General features: G+C 53.8%; 1 protein-coding gene across 1 annotated transcript in view; it reads right to left on the bottom strand.

Moving 5' to 3' along the window:
• Positions 1-20,428, bottom strand: part of RASSF5 (Ras association domain family member 5) — a 73,321-nt gene that overhangs the window by 43,207 nt on the left and 9,686 nt on the right. The window contains exon 2 of the mRNA NM_001113760.3: positions 2,712-2,833. Within this exon, the coding sequence (NP_001107232.2) occupies positions 2,712-2,833 (122 nt within the window). The remainder of the gene's footprint in view (positions 1-2,711; positions 2,834-20,428) is intronic.

Here is a 20,428-nt window from a genome sequence, read left to right as displayed (position 1 = left end):
TTCTTCCAATGCCAGGAAGCCTCAGACAGGCAGCAGCAGTGAAACTGGGCTGAATCATAGCTTTTCTCACTGTTCAGCATGCCCTCCATAATCCTAGGTTAATACAGACACGGTGTCATCCTCGGGGCCTTTGCCGTGATATCCAATGAATGGTAGGGGCACATACAGCATGAGATGGTCTGGACTGTACAGCTCCACATAATACGTGTGTTCATCTTCCTTGACGTGTTTAAGTTATTTCTATGTTGCCACTGATTGCGGATGGAGTATAGGACAACCTCCGTTTCATAATCTGTGAATTTCCAAGACACTACGTCACAAGGGCTGGCAGCTTGTTCTAGGAGTATTTGTGCTGAGTGTAGAACTCCACAGCTCTGTTCGTGATGCCCGGGACTGAGACTGGGACGGCACCTCCCACCGGCCCACTGTCACAGGGGGGATGGCGGGCTGCCCCACGGCTCGGGCTCCCGGTGTCTCGGTCCAGCCCCGGCCACGGGGCGATGGAGCGGTGGAAAGGGGAGGCCAGGTGCCTTGGTGTCTGCAAGTTTCTCCCAGAGACACAGACTTTTAGAACTGATTTCATATCATTTTAATAAAAGTATGCGTCATATTTGCCCCCTGAACTGCTTTCCCAGTGGGAGGAAAGGCCTGGGGAATAGCAGCAGGGAGGCTGGTAGCACCCATGGGTGGACCCGGCGACTGAACATGGTTGAGCAGGTACATCATGGCTAGAGAAAGCATGTGTGGGTGGCGAGTCCGGGGACCTGGGACTGGACCCCAGTTCCCCAGGCCCACTCGTACTCTCTTGAGGAAATAACCAGTCATCCAGCATCTGTGTTGTCTCTCATGACACCCAGGGCTTTGCCCTCAGAAACCGGGGGTTTATTCAAAGTGCTGCTCCTACTGGACTGTATCAAGTCAAGTAGGACTGTACTGGGACTTGACTGTAAGTCCCCAGCATTCCTGGGCTTGGCACATGGTCTACATTCAAAACATATTTGTTAAATAAATAAATAGATGACGTCCTGGGACACTCCTTATTTCCTTGACCAACAACCTTCGACTCATACACTACGGCTTAGAGGCAATGTCACCTCCTCTGGGAAGTATTCCCTGATTTCTCCCAACAGAAACAGCCGTACTTCCTGTGCACTGTATACTCAGAACACTTGATTCATACTTTTATTGAAACATGTATCACAGTATATACTATTTGGTTGTATTTTGCCTCCCCTGCCAGAATGTAAGCTCTCTGAGGATCCCCACTCTTACCAGTGCTTGGCACATAGCAGGTAAATCAATGTGTGTTCAATGCAGGAATTAAAAACAAGGCTCTCCTGTCTCCCTCCCAAAGGCTTGACATCAAAGGTCGAATACATCCTGGTTCAAGTGCCTCGGCAAAGCCCAGAATCAAGAACTGCTTTGGGCATCAACTTCCTGGTTCTCTGACACAGGGAAACACTTGTGTAATCCCTCTGAAGCTGGCCTGGTCTGGCTGGCTGGCTGGCAGGACAACGCACTGAGAAGCCTCAGTGCCAGCGCCCCCGCTACCCCAGGGCTACGAGACTTCAGAGGACCCTCAGGAGCTTTCCCTGGGACTCCCGCCCCCACCCATACCGCACCCCATGGCTGGAGCCCTAGCACAAGGCAGGCTCCGTGCCTGGGTGGACTACAGGGCACTTCTCGAGAGCATCAGGCTTCCCTGCGCCTTCCACTCTGTTCCATGCCCCCAGCCCCTTGGCAAGGGGTGTGCCACCCTGCGATTTATCACAAGAAGCATATCCTTGGTCTCTCTCCATTTCCAGCACAGAGCTCCAAAAACCCTTGGAACTTCCTAAGTACAGAGAGCAAGAAAGATGTTTCCTATGTTGATGAGGTGACTTTGGACCCCACCTAAGGAGAACCTACCAAGTGTTAGAGGTAGGAACTTTCCCTCCCAGCCCCCAGGCCTCTGGGGAGTGGGGAGGGGCTGGAGGATGAATCGGTTGCCAGTGGCCCGGAATTGATCAGTCATGTCTGTGTAATGAAGCCGCCGTAAAACCCCAAAAGGATGGGGCTGGAGAGCTGGGTGGGTGAACACAGGGATGTGTGGAGAGAGCAGGGCTGGGAGAGGGCATGGAAGCTCTGTGTCCCTCCTGCCTACTTTGCCTTCTGCATCTCTTCGATCAGGATGTTCCCATTACATCCTTTTATAATAAACTGGTAATCTAGTGGGCCAAAGATGCCTCTGAGTTCTGAGAGCTGCAGTAGCAAAGTAACTGAGCCCCAGGAGGGGGCTGTGGAAACCTGGATCTGTAGCCAGTGGGTCAGGGGCACGGGTGAGAGCATGGCCTTGAGATCGGTATCTGGAGTGGTGATCGCAGAAGTGCCAGAATGGGGCTGAGTTGTAGGACTCAGTGCAGCGGAGGATTGCTTTGGCGGTGTAGCCACCTGCCCCCCGCCCCATGAACTGGGTGAAGAATCTGAGTGTGTGCCATGGACCTCATCTGGCGAGAACGGGACCCCGACATCCGGAGAGAACGGAACCCCGACACCCGCCGAGAAGGGGACGCCGACACCCGGTGACAATGGGACCCGGCGAGAACGCGACGCCGACATACGGCAAATGTGGCAAATGTGGAATACCCGTGCACCTCCCACTCACCAGCGCTCGTGGGGGTGAGGGGAGCCCGGACCCTCAGAGGTCAAACCCCGCGGTCCGTGCTGCCTACCTGGCTGAAGGTCACAGCGAGGGTGCTCTCTGGAGATGGTCTGTCCCGGTTGGCGCCATCCTGCTGAGTGCAGTCCAGCTGGATCAGGCTGCGGCACTCCGGGTGGCAGGTGAATTTACAGTCTGGAGGGAGAGAACCGCAGGGGGATTAGTGGCCAGAGAAATGCCCTGGGGGCAGCATGTGGCTCCCAGAGGGAAGGGCGCTCAGGAGGGAAGCGGAGGCCAGAGGAGGGGAGACCCCCGGGGGGATGGGGGAGTGTTGCCGGCTTCCCACCCCACCGTGCACGTGGAGGTGAGGAGGTGCTTTACCGGTCACAGACTGCTCCCACCTCTGCTGTTGCCTGTGGCCCTGCGACCGTTATTACTGCTGCATTACAGAGGGGAAACTGGGGCTGGGGGATTTGATGACTTTCTCTTAGGTCATCTGCCTTCAGGCTGGTGCGCTCTCTACTAATTTCTCTTGTCCCGTTGCTATCATCAACGGGAACGGCTGTCACCTGTCTCTGACCCTACCCCATCTAGAAATGTGTCATAGAAATGTGTCAGCTTCTCTAACCCGGCTGACACAGCCTACAGTCAGCATCCCAAACTAGGTTCCTCAGGGAAAACCTCACCTTTATTTCCTAAACAATGTTCACATCTAGAGTTGAGAAGGGCGTAGGGGAATACCTTCAAGATAGGGAAGCTGAGGCTCAGAGAGGTAAAGCGAGGTGCCCAACGACACACAGCTCACTGGCCAAGCCACAGCTGCCTCTCTGGAACCTCCCGGGCACAAAGGAGGTGAAGCTGAAAAGGGCAGGAGGCAGCAAGGCTGGGACCAGTGAGGGGATGCGGTGTATGGAGGATGGGAGCGAAACAGGACGGCAGCAAGAGAAGGGAGCACACGCCCATGAGCAGTGCCCCGATCTGAGGCTGGCTCCCCCAGATGGGCAGTGCCCCGATCTGAGGCTGGCTCCCCCAGACGGGCAGTGCCCCGATCTGAGGCTGGCTCCCACAGACGGGCAGTGCCCCGATCTGAGGCTGGCTCCCACAGACCTGAGGCTGGCTCCCCCAGATGGGCAATGCCCCGATCTAAGGATGGGTCCCCCAGAATGAGCAATGCACCGATCTGAGGCTGGCTCCCCAGAATGAGCAGTGCCCCGATCTGAGGTCGGCTCCCCCAGACGGGCAGTGCCCCCATCTGAGGCTGGCTCCCACAGAATCCGCTGGGCCTGCCGGGGTCACCTGTCCTGCAGGTGCCACAGCTCAGCTGGAAGGCCCAGCTGGGGAGGCGGCCAGTGTCCGTGAGAAGGCTGTCTGATGGTGACGTGGGTGTGTGGGGTGGGCATGACAGCCTGGGCCCATCTGGGTAACCTGGGGACGAGGAAAGCTTCTGATTGATGAAGGCTCGGCCTTCTTCCTTTCAACAAGCTCCAGAACCTCGGCACATTGGGACTGCCTTCTTTAAAAAAAAAATTATTGAGGACTTGTGTGGTTGTGTTGGATCTTACGTGCGGCTCTCAGGGTCTTCCTCGTGTCCTGTGGGATGTTTTGAGGCACGCAGACTCTCTAGGTACGGCGTGCTGGCTTCAGTAGCTGTGGCACACATCCCAGGGATGCGGGATCCTCGCCCCCCAGCCGGGGATTGAACCCACGTCCCCTGCACTGCAAGGACTCCTAACTGCTGGGACACCAGGGGAGTCCTTGGACGGTCTTCTTAAAGCTGCTGAAGCGCTCTGCCTGGGGCTGATGGTGGAGGTGGGTCTCCTCTTCTCCCCAGGCTCTCGGCGGTGGGCGGGGCGGCATTTGGAGTGAGACCACCACTCTCTTCAAGCCACCACCTTCTCTTCTGTCCCCAAAGATTGAGCGCAGGGACCACCCCCATTGGACAGTTTCTGCTGTTGATGCCACAGCGTAGCACCTGGGAATTCCAGAACTCTGCCGCCTTCTGACTCCACACTCTGAAGTCCCGAGCACCCTCCAGGATGGCGCTCAGCCCTGCTGCTCACCTCCCCCGTGCACGCAGCCAGGCCCACCACACCGCCTCCTCCTTCAGAGCCCACCCAGGCCTTCCTGGCCCTCCTCCACGGAAGCGGTCTCGCCTGCGCAGGGGCTGCGTGGAGCCTGCTCGGAGCCACGCACCATACCCCTCCCAGCACCCCCATGCATTCCTGGGCCCCCAGAGGATTCCTGCCCAGTGTGAGGACGACCTCACCCCTGGCAGGGTGGAAGGCAGCAGGGAGGGTGTGCAGGCCGAGTCTCCGCTGCCCGCGGTGCCCAGAAACGCCAGGGCTTCGATAAGGGAGCCCCGAGGCCAGGGCCCACAGAGAAGCCTTGCTCCGGGCTCCACTCCCAGGACACATCTGTGCAGCTCCCGGAGGGCTCAGAGCGTGAAGGATGCTCCGGAGCTGCCAGCTGGTGGGAGCCTGCCAGCTCTGCCCTGAGGGAGGGCTGCCCTGGCTCCCAAAGGCGAGAGCATCTGAACAGAGGACACAGCCTGCAGTCTCTTCTTTCAGCTGTGGCCTGCCAACTCAGGCACTCTGTCCACCTGCGCACCGCCATCTCTCCATGCCTGTCTCTCACTGACACACACACGCTCTGAAAAGAGCACCGAAACCACACAGAGGTTTACTTATTTTTTTCTTATGGGTCTGATGCTGAGCTGGACAGAGCCAGGGAACAGAAGAGTCCAGGCGCAGTGGTTCAGGATTTTATAAAAAGCACACTTGAACACCAGTGGAGTCTGTCCCATCAGACCATGGAATCACAGACCGGAGCAAAACTACCAAAGCACGTCTTGATATTTCCTGGCCCCTGGAAACGCTAAGCCCAGGGCTTAGCAGAGGTGAAGTCAGAGTCCTCAGGCCCTTCTGCGCACCAGAAGCGGACCCCACCAGCACAGCCAGCAGCCGGCAGGCCCCCGGGGCTCTGAGTACCGACAGTCACGAGGCTGCAAAGGCAGGGCCGTGTTCCACCAGGGCCTAGCACTTCAGCCCTCACGGGCCATCCTTCCCCCAAGACAGAAGGAAAGATGGCGGAGCACCCCCAGACAGGCCCTTCTCCAAGGAGGGGCCCGTGTGTCCGGATGGGGAAGGGCTCTTGGGGCACCCTCAGACCCAGGCCTTGCTGGATTCCTTGCTGCTCTAACAAAGCACCACCCACCAGGTGGCTTAGGACTGAAATTTATTCTCTCTCAGTTCTGGAGGCTAGCAGTCTGAAATCAAGTTGTCAGGAGGGTCACGCTCCTCCTGGAGACTGCAGGAGGACGCTTCCTTGCCTCTTCCCGGCTTCTGGGAGTGTGCTGGCAAGATCTCTGGTGTCCCTCGGCCTGTAGCTGCAGGACTGCACTCTCTGCCTCCATCTCTGAGTCCAGCCTCCTTCCGTTTCCCCATAGCACAGGACAGGTCCCAAGGGCCTGCTGTCCCCATGGGCTGTGTCTGCACCCGGTCACCTTCATGTGACGCCAGTCGTATCGGGTTAGGGGACTCTCCTACTGGAGCACGACCTCCTCCTGTGCTGTGCTTAGTCGCTCAGTCATGTCCGACTGTGTGTGACCCCATGGACTGTAGCCCACCGCGCTCCTCTGTCCATGGGGATTCTCCAGGCAACAACACTGGAGTGGGTTGCCATGCCCTCCTCCAGGAGGTCTTCCTGACCCAGGGATTGAACCCAGGTTTCCCACACTGCAGGAAGATTCTTTACCCTCTGAGGCAGACCTCTTCCTGACTAATTACGCTTGCTACTAACTTGTTTCCAAACAAGTTCACATTCTGACGTACTGGGATGAGAACTGCAGCATGTTTGTAGGTGTGGGGGATATAATTCAACCCATAGCACAAACCCTGGGCAGAATTAAGAACCCAGAGCCCTCAGTCTCAAACAGAGGGGGTTCCTCACAGACCCAAGGGGTCAGTGCAGCCTGGCAGAGGAAGGAGCAGGTGGAGAGCTGAGCCAAGGCCGGGACCTCCACCACCTCCACCGGCCCCGCTCCTGGCCTTCTGGGTCCCTGAAGGTCACACCAAAGGCACCGTCCCCAGCGAGGGGGTCAGGTCCAGAGGCCATGGCAAACGAGTCCCAAGATGCATCTTTCTTCCACTTTACCCCGGAGGACATTTTGGAGATTGTTTTCCAAGATACAAAAGCTACAAACCTCCCTTTAGTCCCCAGGGCTGCCAAAGTTAGTTCTTGCCTGACCCCAGTTGCCAAATGCACACACACGCACACACACACACAGGCCTACATAGAGGCTAATTTTTCTCAACCAGATGAATTCTGTTGATAAGAAACCCATCAGGCCCTTTCACCCCAGGCTTGTAAGCAAGATCTCAAGACAGCAAGGAGCTGGTCCGCTTTACTCTCCCTCCCCCGGCCGGAGCTGGGATGTGGGGTGAGGGCGGGCAGGCTCCTGGGACTCAGAGCCTGGTTACAGCGCGCCCACAGGCCTCCCGGCGGTCACTCCCAGGTCAGTGAAGAGCAGCTTCTCACCCCGTGACCAGAGCCACTTCCGAGGCCAGTGGGGAAGCGTAGCAGCCTCTGAGTCTATGAGCTCTGTCTCTGTCCTCTGGGTACCCCAGGCCTTCCTGGACAAGGTCAGCCTCGGAACAAACTAACCACTTCCCCCCGTTCTCCTTGGGACCTGTCCTGTGCTATGGGAAATGGAAAGAGGGTGGACTTGGGGCAAGTACCTGCTTTACAGTGCTGCTAAGAGCATTAAATGAGGTAATTATGTAAATCATAACACCTGGCGCAAACTAAGAGATCGATAAATAGTAACTATTTTTATTAAGCGGCTAAAACCCAAGTCGGCCTCCCCAGCGGTCACGGCCCCTGGCGTCCGCATCCCGGAAGCCCGTCTGTGCTTCAGGCATCAGTGTCACTGACCTCCCCCAAGACCCACTGCGTCCTGACACAAAGGTCCAGACGCATCCTCACGTGACTCTTTGTGACCTGCCAGGCTCCTCTGTCCATGGATTCTCCAGGCAAGAATACTGGAGTGGGTTGCCCTGCCCGCCTCCAGGGGATCTTCCCGATTCAGGGACTGAACTCCACCTCCGGCATTGGCAGGCAGGTTCTTTACCACGGAGCCACCTGGGAAGTCCCTCAGACCCCCACTGCGCCCCCTCCTCAGGCTGAGCAGGGGAGACCCCAGCCTCAACCCCCCGCACAGGTGAGGCGCCAGCTGCACACAGAGCCTGGAGACGGGCAAGTCTCCCCACCTCAGGGAGGCACCTCTGCCTACCTGAGCTGTCTCTCCTCCCTGCATTCCTACCCAGCCCCTCCAATATTTGAACTTCTAAAATCTTGCTTTAGTTTCAGAAGAGAAAGTTGCTAACCAAGGTTGATAACTTTTAGTATTAAAGAGGATGTGGGTACATGAGAAGGTTCTTGCCTTCTTGGTGGTACCAGTTTCCTGCAGGAATATGTATTTATCTGTCTCTAAATATGTCTCCACAAAAAGGTTCATCACACAGTTGTTCATGCCAACAAAATACTAGAAATACCCCATATCCATCTACAGGGGGCCAGTTACAGTTACATTTTAAAATGGAATACTATTTAGCCGTTACATAAGATGATGTAGATTCATACTGATCAGTTTGGAAAGAGGTCCACAAGTTTATCACTGAAAGAGAAAAAAGGTTCTGTTTTATGGTCCTGGTTATATAAAAACATACACATACCTACATACACATTATGCACAGAGAGAAATCTGGAAGGTGATATGTTTGCTCTGAGTAATGAGATTTCAAGTGTTTTTCCTCTTTACAGTTCCTAAATTTTGCTTTTGAATTTTTTAATTGAATCTATATTCTTTACTAATAGAAAAAATACCACCAAAAAATGAACAAAGAAAATTCCTGGACCCACACCGTAATGACAGCAGCTACCAGCATTCACCACCTCCAATGTGCTGGACACTTCACATACATGCTTCCACATGATCAATACTAAGCACGTGTGACATGTGTCTACCCCTATCAGACTTATTCTTTAGAGCAGCTTTAGGTTCACAGCAAAAGTGAGCGGAAGTATATAGAGAGTTCCCGCTGCCCCCAGACATGCACAGCCTCCCCTCACTAACATCCCTGTCCGAGTGACGCCCTGGTGACAGCTGATGAGGCCTGCTGAGCGGTCACTGTCACCCCGAGTCCACAATTTACGTCAGGGTCCGCCTCTGGTGCTGTGCATCCCGAGGGTTTGGACAAATGGATGACGACATGCACCCAGCACGGCAGGGTCTCACAGCATAGTTTCACCGCCCTAAGTATCTCTGTGCTCTGCCTACCCATCCCTTCCTCCTCACTAATCCTCAGTAACCACTGATTTGTTTTTACTGCCTCTGTCGTCTTGTCTTCTCCAGAATGTCCCACATACCCCACAGCCTTTTCAGACCGGCTTCTTTCACTGAGCAGTATGCGTCTAAGGTACCTCCATGTCTTTTCATCTCTTTTAAATTCTGAATGTTAATCCACCGTCTGGATGGACCGCGGTTTCTTTAGGCATTCACCTATGAAGGACATCTTGGTTGCCTCCACGTGCTGGAGGCATGAGTAAAGCCGCTGCAAACACCTGCATGTGGGTCTCCACGTGGACGGGAGTTTCCAGTCCCACTGTTCTATTCCTGTTTTAGTGGAGAAGGGAATGGCAGCCACTCCAGCGCTCTCGCCTGGAGAATCCCATGGTTGGAGGAGGCTGGTAGGCTACAGTCCACAGGTCGCAAAGAGCCGGACACAACTGAGCGACTTCTCTTTCCTTCTTTCTATAGTTCCTTTTGGAGAAGGAAATGGCAACCACTCCAGTGTTCTTGCCTGGAGAATCCCATGGACAGAGGGGCCTGGTGGGCTACCGTCTATGGGGTTGCAAAGAGTTGGATGTGACTAAGCAACTAACACACACACTCCTATTTTAGACATGAGGAAACTGAGGCTTGGAGAGGTTAAGAGACTTCTCGAGACCCTTGTGGCTAGTGAGTGGCAGAACTGGGGGAGGAAATCCATCACACCTTGCTGCTTTTCAGGAGCCCTACTTTCTGGTACACCGTCCCCTCCACTTGCTCTTGGCCCTCCCTACTCCACACTACTTGATGCCAGGGATGGGCTTCATCAGGGATGGGGGTTAGGGTGACCCCAGGCCAGAAGAGAGCATGGGGCCCAGTGATGTGGGCGAGGGGTGCTTCTTCCTCTGCCCTGGGAGGCAACAGCAAGAACGCTCCTCTCCAAGGCCTCTGCCTTGTCCTGGGAAGTGCCAGTTCACGGCCACCTGGCCTGGGAGAACCTGCCCTGGCCTGTTCCTGCATCCACAGTCCCTTCATCCCTGGGAGATTAGGAGCTACTGGGGCAACAGCCAGAAATCCTGGCACTGAGCTCCTCGCAGAGTACCAGAGAGGCCAGCTCCTCAGTCAAGGTCAAGCCCCTCAAGCAGTGGACTCTCCGCCCTCCCTGCTCAGAGTCCCAGGCTCTGCAGCTCCGCTTTCTGTGACACCCAAACAGAGCCCACTGCCACATCGCGTGCAAAGATAAGAATGGCAGAAAAGCAGCTGGCAATGGACACACGCCCGGAGCACCAAAGTGCACCCACTCAGCAGCTGTAAGTCAGACATTCTCAGGCAACCCACGTGGCCCCTTAAAGGACACTGTTTAATGTGCACGGTAGAGGTCCTTGGAAAGTGTGAGAAGAGCAAAACACTCAATCAGTTTTGAAGTGCACAAAATCTGGCCTCCAGAGCCACACAGATCAGGGTCTGAGCACAAGCTCTGCTTCTAATTGGTTATGAGATGCCACAATTTCCTCGTCTGCACAGTGGAAGTAATGATATCCTCCTTACCAGCAGCTTTGTTGCCAAAATTAGAGTGTGTAAAGCACCCCATGGATGTTCCCTGGTGGCTCAGACGGTAAAGCGTCTGCCTACAATGCGGGAGACCTGGGTTCAATTCCTGGGTCGGGAAGATCTCCTGGAGAAGGAAATGGCACCCCACTCCAGTATTCTTGCCTGGAAAATCCCATGGATGGAGGAACCTGGTTAGGCTACAGTCCATGGGGTCGCAAAGAGTCGGACACGACTGAACGACTTCACTCACTCAAAGCACCCCACAGTGCCTGCACATAGCAGATGCCCAGCAGACAGCAGCTGTCACTTACAACGAAGGGACTCCTGAGCCTGGGAACCAGGATTCCTGTCGACTCAGTGCATGATGTGTGTGCATGCATACCTGCGTGCTGAGTTGCTTCGGTCGTGTCTGACTCTGTGACCCTATGGACCGTAGTCCATGGCTCCTCTGTCCCTGGGATTTCCCAGGCAAGCAAACTGGAGTGGGTTGCCATGCCCTCCTCCAGGGGTTCTTCCTGACCCAGGGATCGAACCCACATCTATGTCTCCTGCCCTGGCAGGCAGGTTGCCAGCCCTCAAATCTCAGTCTGGGGTCCTCTTCCAATGTATTAAGTAAGACAAATCATGCAACTCTCCTGTCCCCTAAGTTCCTCCTACCTGCCCCACCTCCCTCCAGCACCGCTTCTGGTGGCCCAGGGAGTGAGGCAGAGTCACGAGAGGATGGTAGTGCCCGACAGAGGGGAGGGAGAGAGGCGGATGGATCCGTCAGCCTTGGAGGTCGGGGGCCACTGCCGGAATCAACAGTCTCTACATTTTTCATACTCCTGGTTGAATGTCTCGTGAGGCTGGCAGCAAGAGAATGGAAACTCCCCACTCCTGGGGTCAGGCGTCCAGCTCAGGACATCTCCATCTTCACGTTTCCAGGAAGAAACTGGAACCCCAGCCCCCTCCAGGCCGTACAATGCAGTTCCTTGTTTCAGAGGACAGGCCACCGCTGAGCGCACCCAGCACCCCGACCCCGGCCTGGAGACACACAGCTGCCTTCTCACACCACACAGCCCCGGCCACACACACACACACACACACACACACACACACACAACCACCCTACAGACTGTGCCGGAATGCAAGCCAGGAAGCCAAAAGGGAGGGCAGTGTCATGGTAGGCTCGACCTGGAAGTCAGGCCTGTGTCCTGGGTCAGAGATGCCAGCCCTCCCACGGACAGGAGACGCGGGCGGCTGGCTGCACTGGGATGTTGTCAAAGAGCCATGAGGGAATGCTCCTGAACACGCTCAAGTCTGGATCGGATGTTGAGTCCCCACGTAAAATGGGAGTTGGGATGAGCGGGCTTCATGGAAAGCAGGGCCCCGGGTCAGGCAAGTCAAGGGAGTGAAGGCACCGGGGTGACGCGAGGAGCCTGGGATGAGTTGAGGACACGATGCCGCCTCAAGACCCTGGGCCACCCCCTCCTGCCAAGTGACGCATCGAGGGCGCGTGCGGCAGGGCTGGAGGGGTGACGTGTGCACTCTCAAGCCACCCTTCTGTACTGAAGGGAAAGGCAAAACGTTCTGCTGAGTTGTTACTCAGGAGCCAAAGCAGATATTGACAATTCTTCCCCGGGGCCTTGGTCCCTGGGTCTAACGGGGCAGTTGCTCATTCCCTGAGCCTGGCTTCTCGGTGGTCACACAGAGGGTCACAGTTTCAGGCAGGCTCGGCGTGTCCCCTGCACCCTCTTCCCCAACTTGGGACCCAGGCCGGCCTGCAGAGGCACGATCGCGTCCCACGTGGGTGGGTGTGGGTGGGTGTGCCTCTTGGGCGGGCCCATTATTCATCTGTCTCTGACATAAGCACACATCCCTAGGCTGAAAGGGCAGGCGCTGTGGTCAGACCAGGCCAAGTGTGTTGGGTGGGGGTGTTCTGGGAGGCGCCCGTGGAGGGGGTGGGGGCAGGACGGTTCACGGCAAGTTCAGATGGAAGGTGCAGGAGCAAGAGGGGTCAGGCAGTACCCGCCCCGGGCCAGCGAGGCAGGGGCCGGGGCCTGAGCCCAGGGCAGCTGCCTGTGTGGTCTGTTCCATGTCACTTAGCTCTTTGGGGGTGCTGCACCCTGAAGCGTTCCCTCCATCCTGCCTTCTGCGGATGTGTGCACGTGTGTTCATACTGCGTCGCTTCAGTCGTGTCTGACTCTCTGCTACCCCGTGGACTGCAGCCCTCCAGGCTCCACTGTCTGTAGGATCCTCCAGGCAAGAACACTGGAGCAGGTAGACAGGGGATCTTCCCAACCCACGGATTGAACCTGCATCTCTTGCATTGGCAGGCAGCTACTTTACCACTAGTGACACCTGGGAAGCCCTGTGTGGAAGTGTATATACGTTTAAATTATAAACAAGGTTGAATCCGCTTTTGACAATTCACGCCTCATGTTTAGATCGCGTTAACTAACTCCCTGCCAGGACTATGCTAGAACTCTCCCTCCTGTCAACTCTGTCCCCACCCCCTGATTTTCACTGTATCACATTATTTACACTTCCAATGTTTACAATATTTACATTCTGTCATAAGTATAATGATCACACAGTTATCTAAAATTAACTCCACCTTTAAACTGATTCAGTCTTTTTACAACAGCAAAACTATTTTGAATTTTAATCAATCTTTCGGTGGACTGAAATTTTTGGTATTATATTTTATATGCATTATGTTTGCCAATGATGCTTCAAGCATTTTAAAGAGATGTGCCCTGTAATGACACCCCACTCCAGTACTCTTGCCTGGAAAATCCCATGGACGGAGGACCCTGGAAGGCTGCAGTCCATGGGGTCGCTAAGAGTCAGACACGACTGAGCGACTTCACTTTGACTTTTCACTTTCATGCCTTGGAGAAGGAAATGGCAACCCACTCCAGTGTTCTTGCCTGGAGAACCCCAGGGACGGGGGAGCCTGGTGGGCTGCTGTCTATGGGGTCACACAGAGTCGGACACGACTGAAGTGACTTAGCAGCAGCAGCAGCCCTATTTTATTGGACTTTTCATGCTGTGGTATTGGGGTCTTATGCACGAAAAGGATGATCAGGAGGAAACGCAGATGGAGAAGACAGAGGCAGGCGAGTCTGCAGGCCCTCAGTGCAACGGCACAGAGCATCTCTGAAAATGCCCCCTTGGCCAATCATTGCAGGAGGCCACAGACTTTGGTAAAATGTACAAGTAAATGACACGAGGTGGGAAAGCCAAATGAACCTCATTTCTCACAACTCTGTAGGAGGCTTGTCATCTGGACCGTCTGACATCACATCCAAAAACGGCCAAGTTGAATTTGGGGTGTGGCCATGCAGAAGAAGTGCAAAGACACGGCACAATGGTTTTTTTTTTTTTTTCTTATTCCAACCATTTTTTATTCATAACTAAGTTTGGAAAACAAAGCTATAGGATCTCTTGTATCTATTTGGATATATGTATATCTCAGTGTGTGTCTTTGTTTTTTTTGACAATGGTTTTTTTTTAACGACACCATTTTTGATCCGTGACAATTAAAGTACACGCACCCATCAGGACGCACACACTCCAAGAGACAGAGGTAAACCTTTTTATGACAAGCATGTCTGCTGTCTTTCTACATCTACCTAATTACTCATCAGTTTTCCACATGTGCACGCATTCGTCCATTCAACAAGTATTTACTGGGGGAGGGACTGGGGGCAGGAGGAGAAGGGGACGACAGAGGATGAGATGTCTGGATGGCACCACTGACTCGATAGACGTGAGTCTCAGTGAACTCCGGGAGTTGGTGATGGACAGGGAGGCCTGGCGTGCTGCGATTCATGGGGTCGCAAAGAGTCGGACATGACTGAGCAACTGATCTGATCTGATCTGATACCAAGGTTCAGTATTGTTCCAAAGGACAGCTGGTTTTATCCAAAAACTTGTGTAAAAGGAAAAGTATATATATATACATATATATATATATACATACACACACACACATACATATAAAGATACAAAAGGAGTATCAGTTCAGTCGCTCAGTTGTGTCCGACTCTTTGCGACCCCATGAATTGCAGCATGCCAGGCCTCCCTGTCCATCACCATCTCCCAGAGTTCACTCAAACTCACGTCTATCGAGTCAAAGGAGTGTGTATATATATATATATATATAACTTTGACTATATACACATATATTTTTAATACAGGTATTAATCCTGTTTTGATTGTCATCACAGGAAAAGATAAATCTTATTTCCAAAGCACTTAAAACAAATTTTTTTTTTTAAAACACTGTAGACAGCAAAAGGAAAGAACAAAATAATGCAATTCATAGCAACATGGATGGATCTAGAGATTGTCACACTGAATGAAATAAGTCAGACACAGACAAATGTCATATGATATCACTTACAGGTAGAATCTAAAACAATGGTACAGATGAACCTATTTACAAAACAGAGAGTCACAGATGTAGAAAACGAACATGGTTACCAGGGAGGGAGCCAGGGGTTGGGCAAGAGGGATAAATCGGGAGACTGGGACTGACGTGTACAGACTGTCATCCGTGAGAGAGAATTGGCACTTCCCTGCTGGTCCGGTGGCTAAGGCCCCACGCTCCAAGTGCAGGGCGCCCCGGCTTCGATCCCTTGGGGGAGGAGCTGGATCCCTCATGCTGCAACTAAGACTCAGTGGAGCCAGATAAATAAATAAGTAAAATGTTTTAAAAAATACATAATTAATAAGGACCTCCTGATTAGCACAGAGAACTCTTCTCAATACTCTGTAATGACCTATACGGGAAAAGAATTTAAAAAAGAGTGGAGTGGAAATACGTATAACTGATTCACTGTGCTTTACAGCAGAAACTAATACAACATTCTAAACCAACCGTACTCCAATAAAATGTTTTTATAAAAATACCACTGTGGATAGCTGGGTTTAAGGTGATTTAAGAAACGGCAAGAAGCCCACGAAAACTAAAGCCAGTGTGGAGCTGCCGATGCCGTCTCAGCTCTAGGCAGCTCAGAAGGGGCCTCTGCTTCCTCCAGGCATGTGTCACTCCACTCTGGGTGTAGGAGAGACAAAGCAGGTGGGGTCCCCCCTCCAGGGCTCAGGGTCCCCCGCCCCATCCCTGGGGCACGAGGAGGAGCCTGGGCAGCTGGGAGAGAGAGTGCGTGGGCCCAGCAGCCAGGGGCAGAGGTAACAGGGAGGAGTTTGAGAGGTTTCTTGGTTTTTTGCTTTTGTTTTTAAAGCAGATACCACCTCTGAGAAGAGGAAAAAGGTCACCTCATCTCTTGCTAAGCTTGAGTATATTTTTGGTAGTGTTCCACAGACCCCAGAGATAAGGGCAGCCAAAGAGCTTCGCAAGAAGCCATGCCTCGTCCTCGGCAGGCCGCAGGGCAGGGGTTGAAGCCTCAACAGGTGTGCAGGTGTGAAAGCACGCGAAGGTGTCTGCACACAGGCATGCCTGATCTGAGCACTGGGAGGTCATGGGAGGCCAGGAGCAGAGAGGTTTGCCCTCACGGGACAGCCAGCCTGCGGCAGCCAACTGATATTTCCACACCTGCTCTGATGTCATCTGATTTCAGAGTGCCAGTCACCAACCGAACAGCGACCAACTGGGCGAAGGGAGACTTTTGCAGGAGGAGAAAAGTAAATAGATTATGTCTGAAGCCCTCTCTGCAGGAGATACACAATGCCTTCTTTATAGCTGTAGTCCTGTAGCCAAGACCACCGGAGACTTCTGGAGAGAGCCGGATCTGCGTCCCTCTGACCCCTGAGCACTCTTTTATAATGATCTATGACTTGCTCCTCGGCAACATACTTGCTCCGCTTCTACGGATGCCCAGTGGGCTAATCCAGCCCTGTCTGTTAATTAAGTGGTACGATAAATTCAGTGATCAGAATTTTTCCAGAGAAGGTGTTTAAGAGTTTCATGGCCCTCCTCTACTTCTGCCTGGGTAAATCTTCAAACCCTGTCTCTTTCAGGAAGATGTGAGCGGCCCACCTTGGCCCAGGTAGGAGGGAAGGGCAGACTCTGTGCTGGAGGCTGGTACCGATGACCCAGGGTGAGTCACTGCTAAAAGTCTCTCTGGGGGCAGCTGCCATTGAGGGCCTGCTGTGTGACCAGCATCATGTCAGCTGGTCTCTGCTGAGGTCATGTTTAAGCCATGTAACACCAGCTGGAGGTGGGGATTCTTGGCTCCATTTAATGCTGAGGAAAACTGAGGCTCACAGAGGTTACTCTGTACAAGGAAGGCCCTCCCACTCGGCCTCCAAGGTCCAGATTCAACTGGGCCTGCCTCACGAATAGATCTAGAGGTTATCTTATTGTACTAATCAAAGTAAGTCAAAAAAAGACAGATGCCATATGATATCATTTATATGTGGAATCTAAAACATGACAGGAACTAATACACCTATGAAACAGAAACAGGCATGCAAATACAGAGAACAGACTTGTTCCCAAATGGGAGGAACGGTGTGGGAGGGAAGGACAGATGAGAGTTTGGGGCAAGCAGGTACAAACCGTTATGCACAGGATGGATAAATAACAGGTCCTACTGTACAGCACAGGGAACTATACTCACTCTCCTGTGACAAACTAACGGAAAATAACATGTATATATATGTGTGTGCGTGTATAATTGAGTCACTTTGCTGTACAGCAGAAACTAAACACAACATTATAAATCAACTGTACTTCAATAAGCTTAAAACAAAGCTGGCCTGGCTCCAAGCCCCTTCCCTTCAATGCTACGTTACAGGTCGCTCTCGGAGCTGCAGTCCGCCGCCCACAGCCTACCACCCCGCTGTCTCTGCGCGTCCTGCTCGCCCCTCCTCTTCCAGTCAATCTGCCCAAATGCTGACACAGGTCGAACGAGCCGTAGCTGCAGGGCCGTATCTGCCCTGACCTCAATGCTTGCCACTCCAGGCCTGATTGATTCCATTAAATCTATAACTCTTTGGGCTGAAGAGCAAAGGAGCAAGGAAACGCTCTGTTGAACAATTCTTAAGGGCGGGTGGATGGGAAGAGGGTGGATAGAAGACATGACTGAACATTTAAATTGAGGAGCTCAGTCTTCAGCCGTCCTCTCTATGAGGGTCAGTGTGTTAGGCTATTGATGAGGATAGATTATTTAGGCTGGCTGAACAGTATTTGTCTCCAAATAGGGATTAAGATCTAGGGAATTAAAATTCTCATTTTTTAAGCCATAAAACTGTAATCAGGAAAATCAGATTTTCCAGAGTTAAGGTCGTATGATCTTCTAAAGGCTTTCACACATTGAGCTCAGAGATGATCTTTCAGTTTAGTTCTGCCCCTAAGGCTCGGTGTTGTCACCCACCCAGATGCCTACCTGGGCCTGAATGTGTGAGAGAACAGCACGGAGACAAAGGGGAAATCTTATGGGTACCAAAGAGCCAGCCGTCAAAGAGAGGACGCTAGAGGCCAGGAAGATGAGCAGAGCCCATCAGGGAGGGGTTTCTGGCCTGACCGCGCGGCTCTGACCCTCAGCCAGGGGCCTGAATTCTGTGGGCCCTCTCATCTGTGAGACAGAATCACCGCTTTCCCACCCTCACCATGTACAGGTCTACAGGGGACGGAATCAATGATATTTAAAACACACAAATGAAAAACCCAGATAAACACAAATCCCTTGGATCTCTAGCAGAAGAGTGCTGCAGAAATGCAAGACAGAGTGACCAGTCTGCTCCAGCAGGGAGAAGGTTGGACCGGAAGGCAGGAGTCCAGTCCCAGTCCTGGACCGGCCACCTTTGTTTGAAAAAAAAAAAAAAAAGGAGTCGATGACCTCTGATCCCAGGAAACTTTGGATTGCTAGTGTATCCTCCTCATCTTCCACTTACCCACTCCGTCCCAGCGGAGGACTGCACTTACCCCGGTTCGTGCTGTGGGAGGAGGCTGCAGCCTAGTCACGGCAGGGCTGGGCTCCTGTCCAGCCATGTTCTGCCCGGCAGCCCCCAGCCCCCGACAGGCACCCCCACTAACCGTGCAGGTGAGAAGGCTTGGCTACGTCATTTCACTGCTCCAGGGGCCTGAGAAGGCCAACTCAGGAGCTTGGCAAGGTGTGATGCCCCTGGGAGCCACAGGATGCCCAGAAGTGGAAAAGAGGGGTCACTCAAGATGCCCATCTGTATTCCATCCACTCAGGGACTGGATTGGGGTGACTGCTTGGCCCTCATGCTCAGGCAAGGAAAAGCTGCTAAAACCCACAGCCAACCTGGGCTTCTTAAGTCCCACCTAGACCTGGCAGGTCGGCAGCACATGAGTGTTGGTCCCGGGGAGTCAGGAGGGACAAGGAGGGGTGCTGAGTTCAGCATGAAATACCAGGCGGCCAGGGGCTCCCTTATGGCCTGCCCCATGGAGAAGGCTGCTAGTCTGGCCACCCGACCCCCGAACACCCCCAGCTGAAGTGACCCGGACCTACCTCGAGCCAGCTGGGCATTGGGGCGGAGCCCAGGGAGGGCCTGGGGCTTTAGAGACCTCCAGTGGCCCTTGGGGAGCCTGTGGAAGAGGCGCTGAAGTTGCGAGGTGATGGTTCCGAAGCAGGCAGAGGCTGCTTCCTCCACCCGGCCCTCTGTCATCCTGCTGGGCTGAGGGGGGATCACTAGCTTCTCTCCAGGCCTGGCGTCAGGCACAGTGTGACGAAGTGGAGAGCCGCTGGCCCAGGAGGACTCCAGGCCTTGTGCGAGCCAGGCTTTGCTGCAATCAGCCCAGCCTCCCTGCTCCTCCGAAGGCAGGCCAGGGCACTGGGGACCCTGGGGCAGCACCAGCCCAGCAGGACGGATGCCTTCTTCCCAGCTCAGGTCCCATCCCCTCCACCTCCCCCCAGCGGAAAACTTTCTATTCCTGGGGCTTTTAGCTTGATAAGATAAACATGCCCCCAAACAGGCTGCAGAAAGGGCCCGCCCTGGGCCTCGCTTCTCAGGAGTGCCTGGGAGTCTGAGAAATCAACATCTCCAAAGTTTCAGCAGATGACAGGAGTGATCAGTTACCTCACGCAGGTGCCCAGCCCAGGAACTCGTTAATGGATCTCTTTGGGGATGTTGCATTAATAATGCTTTACCAGCTGCACAGGTTCCTAAGGGACAACCAGCTAATTCACATCCTCCCAGGCCCAGCCTGGTGTGGGGGAAGAGCTCTCAGCCACCAGGGCCCCTAGGAAGTGGTGTTGCCTTAAGAGGGTCAGACCACTTATCTGAGAGCAAATACCCCAGCAGAGAAGAGGCGACAGAAGTCGGAGGGAGAAAGAGAACAGAGTCTCCCATGAAGAGGCAGAGGCTTCCCAGGCGGTGCTAGTGGTAAAGAACCTGTCTGCCAATGCAGGAGAGCTAAGAGACTCGGGTTCGACCCCTGGGTGGAGAAGGCCCCCTGGAGAAGGAAACGGCAACCCACTCAAGTATCCTTGCCTGGAGAATCCCGTGGACAGAGGGGCCTGGAGGGCTACAGTCCATGGGGCTGCAGAGTCGGACACGACTGAGCGACTGAGCAGGCACACACACATGCGTGGAGAGGCAGAGCTGTTGTTTTCTTGCCCTAACATGGGGTTCACAGGGTGTCCCCTCAACATGACTCGCAGAAGCACCCGAGTCCTGGGGGGGAAGTCCCCACACAGGCTGTCACCTGGGTGAGGTGGGCGATGAGCGGTGGCAGAACCTTCTAGGAAGATCAGGGAGAGGGATCCTGCTTCTGCGCTGCCCAGAGACTCCAGAACTCACCCACCGGCCGCTGACAGGGCCCCGCTTCACATGGAGGGGGGAGCTGTCCTCCAACCAGAGGAGAGTGACCCCAGAGGACCAAGGAAGCTGCATTTACACCTCTGTGGGCTGAGTCCAGAAAGGGAACGTTCACGAGTTCAGCTGGGAGTCCTGTGGGCCCTCATGCAGCCTCCAACCTGCTTCCACCCCTTTAT

The sequence above is a fragment of the Bos taurus genome, chromosome 16 (genome assembly GCF_002263795.3).
Source record: "Bos taurus isolate L1 Dominette 01449 registration number 42190680 breed Hereford chromosome 16, ARS-UCD2.0, whole genome shotgun sequence".
Taxonomy (NCBI): domain Eukaryota; kingdom Metazoa; phylum Chordata; class Mammalia; order Artiodactyla; family Bovidae; genus Bos; species Bos taurus.
This window is presented reverse-complemented; position numbering and strand designations above follow the sequence as displayed.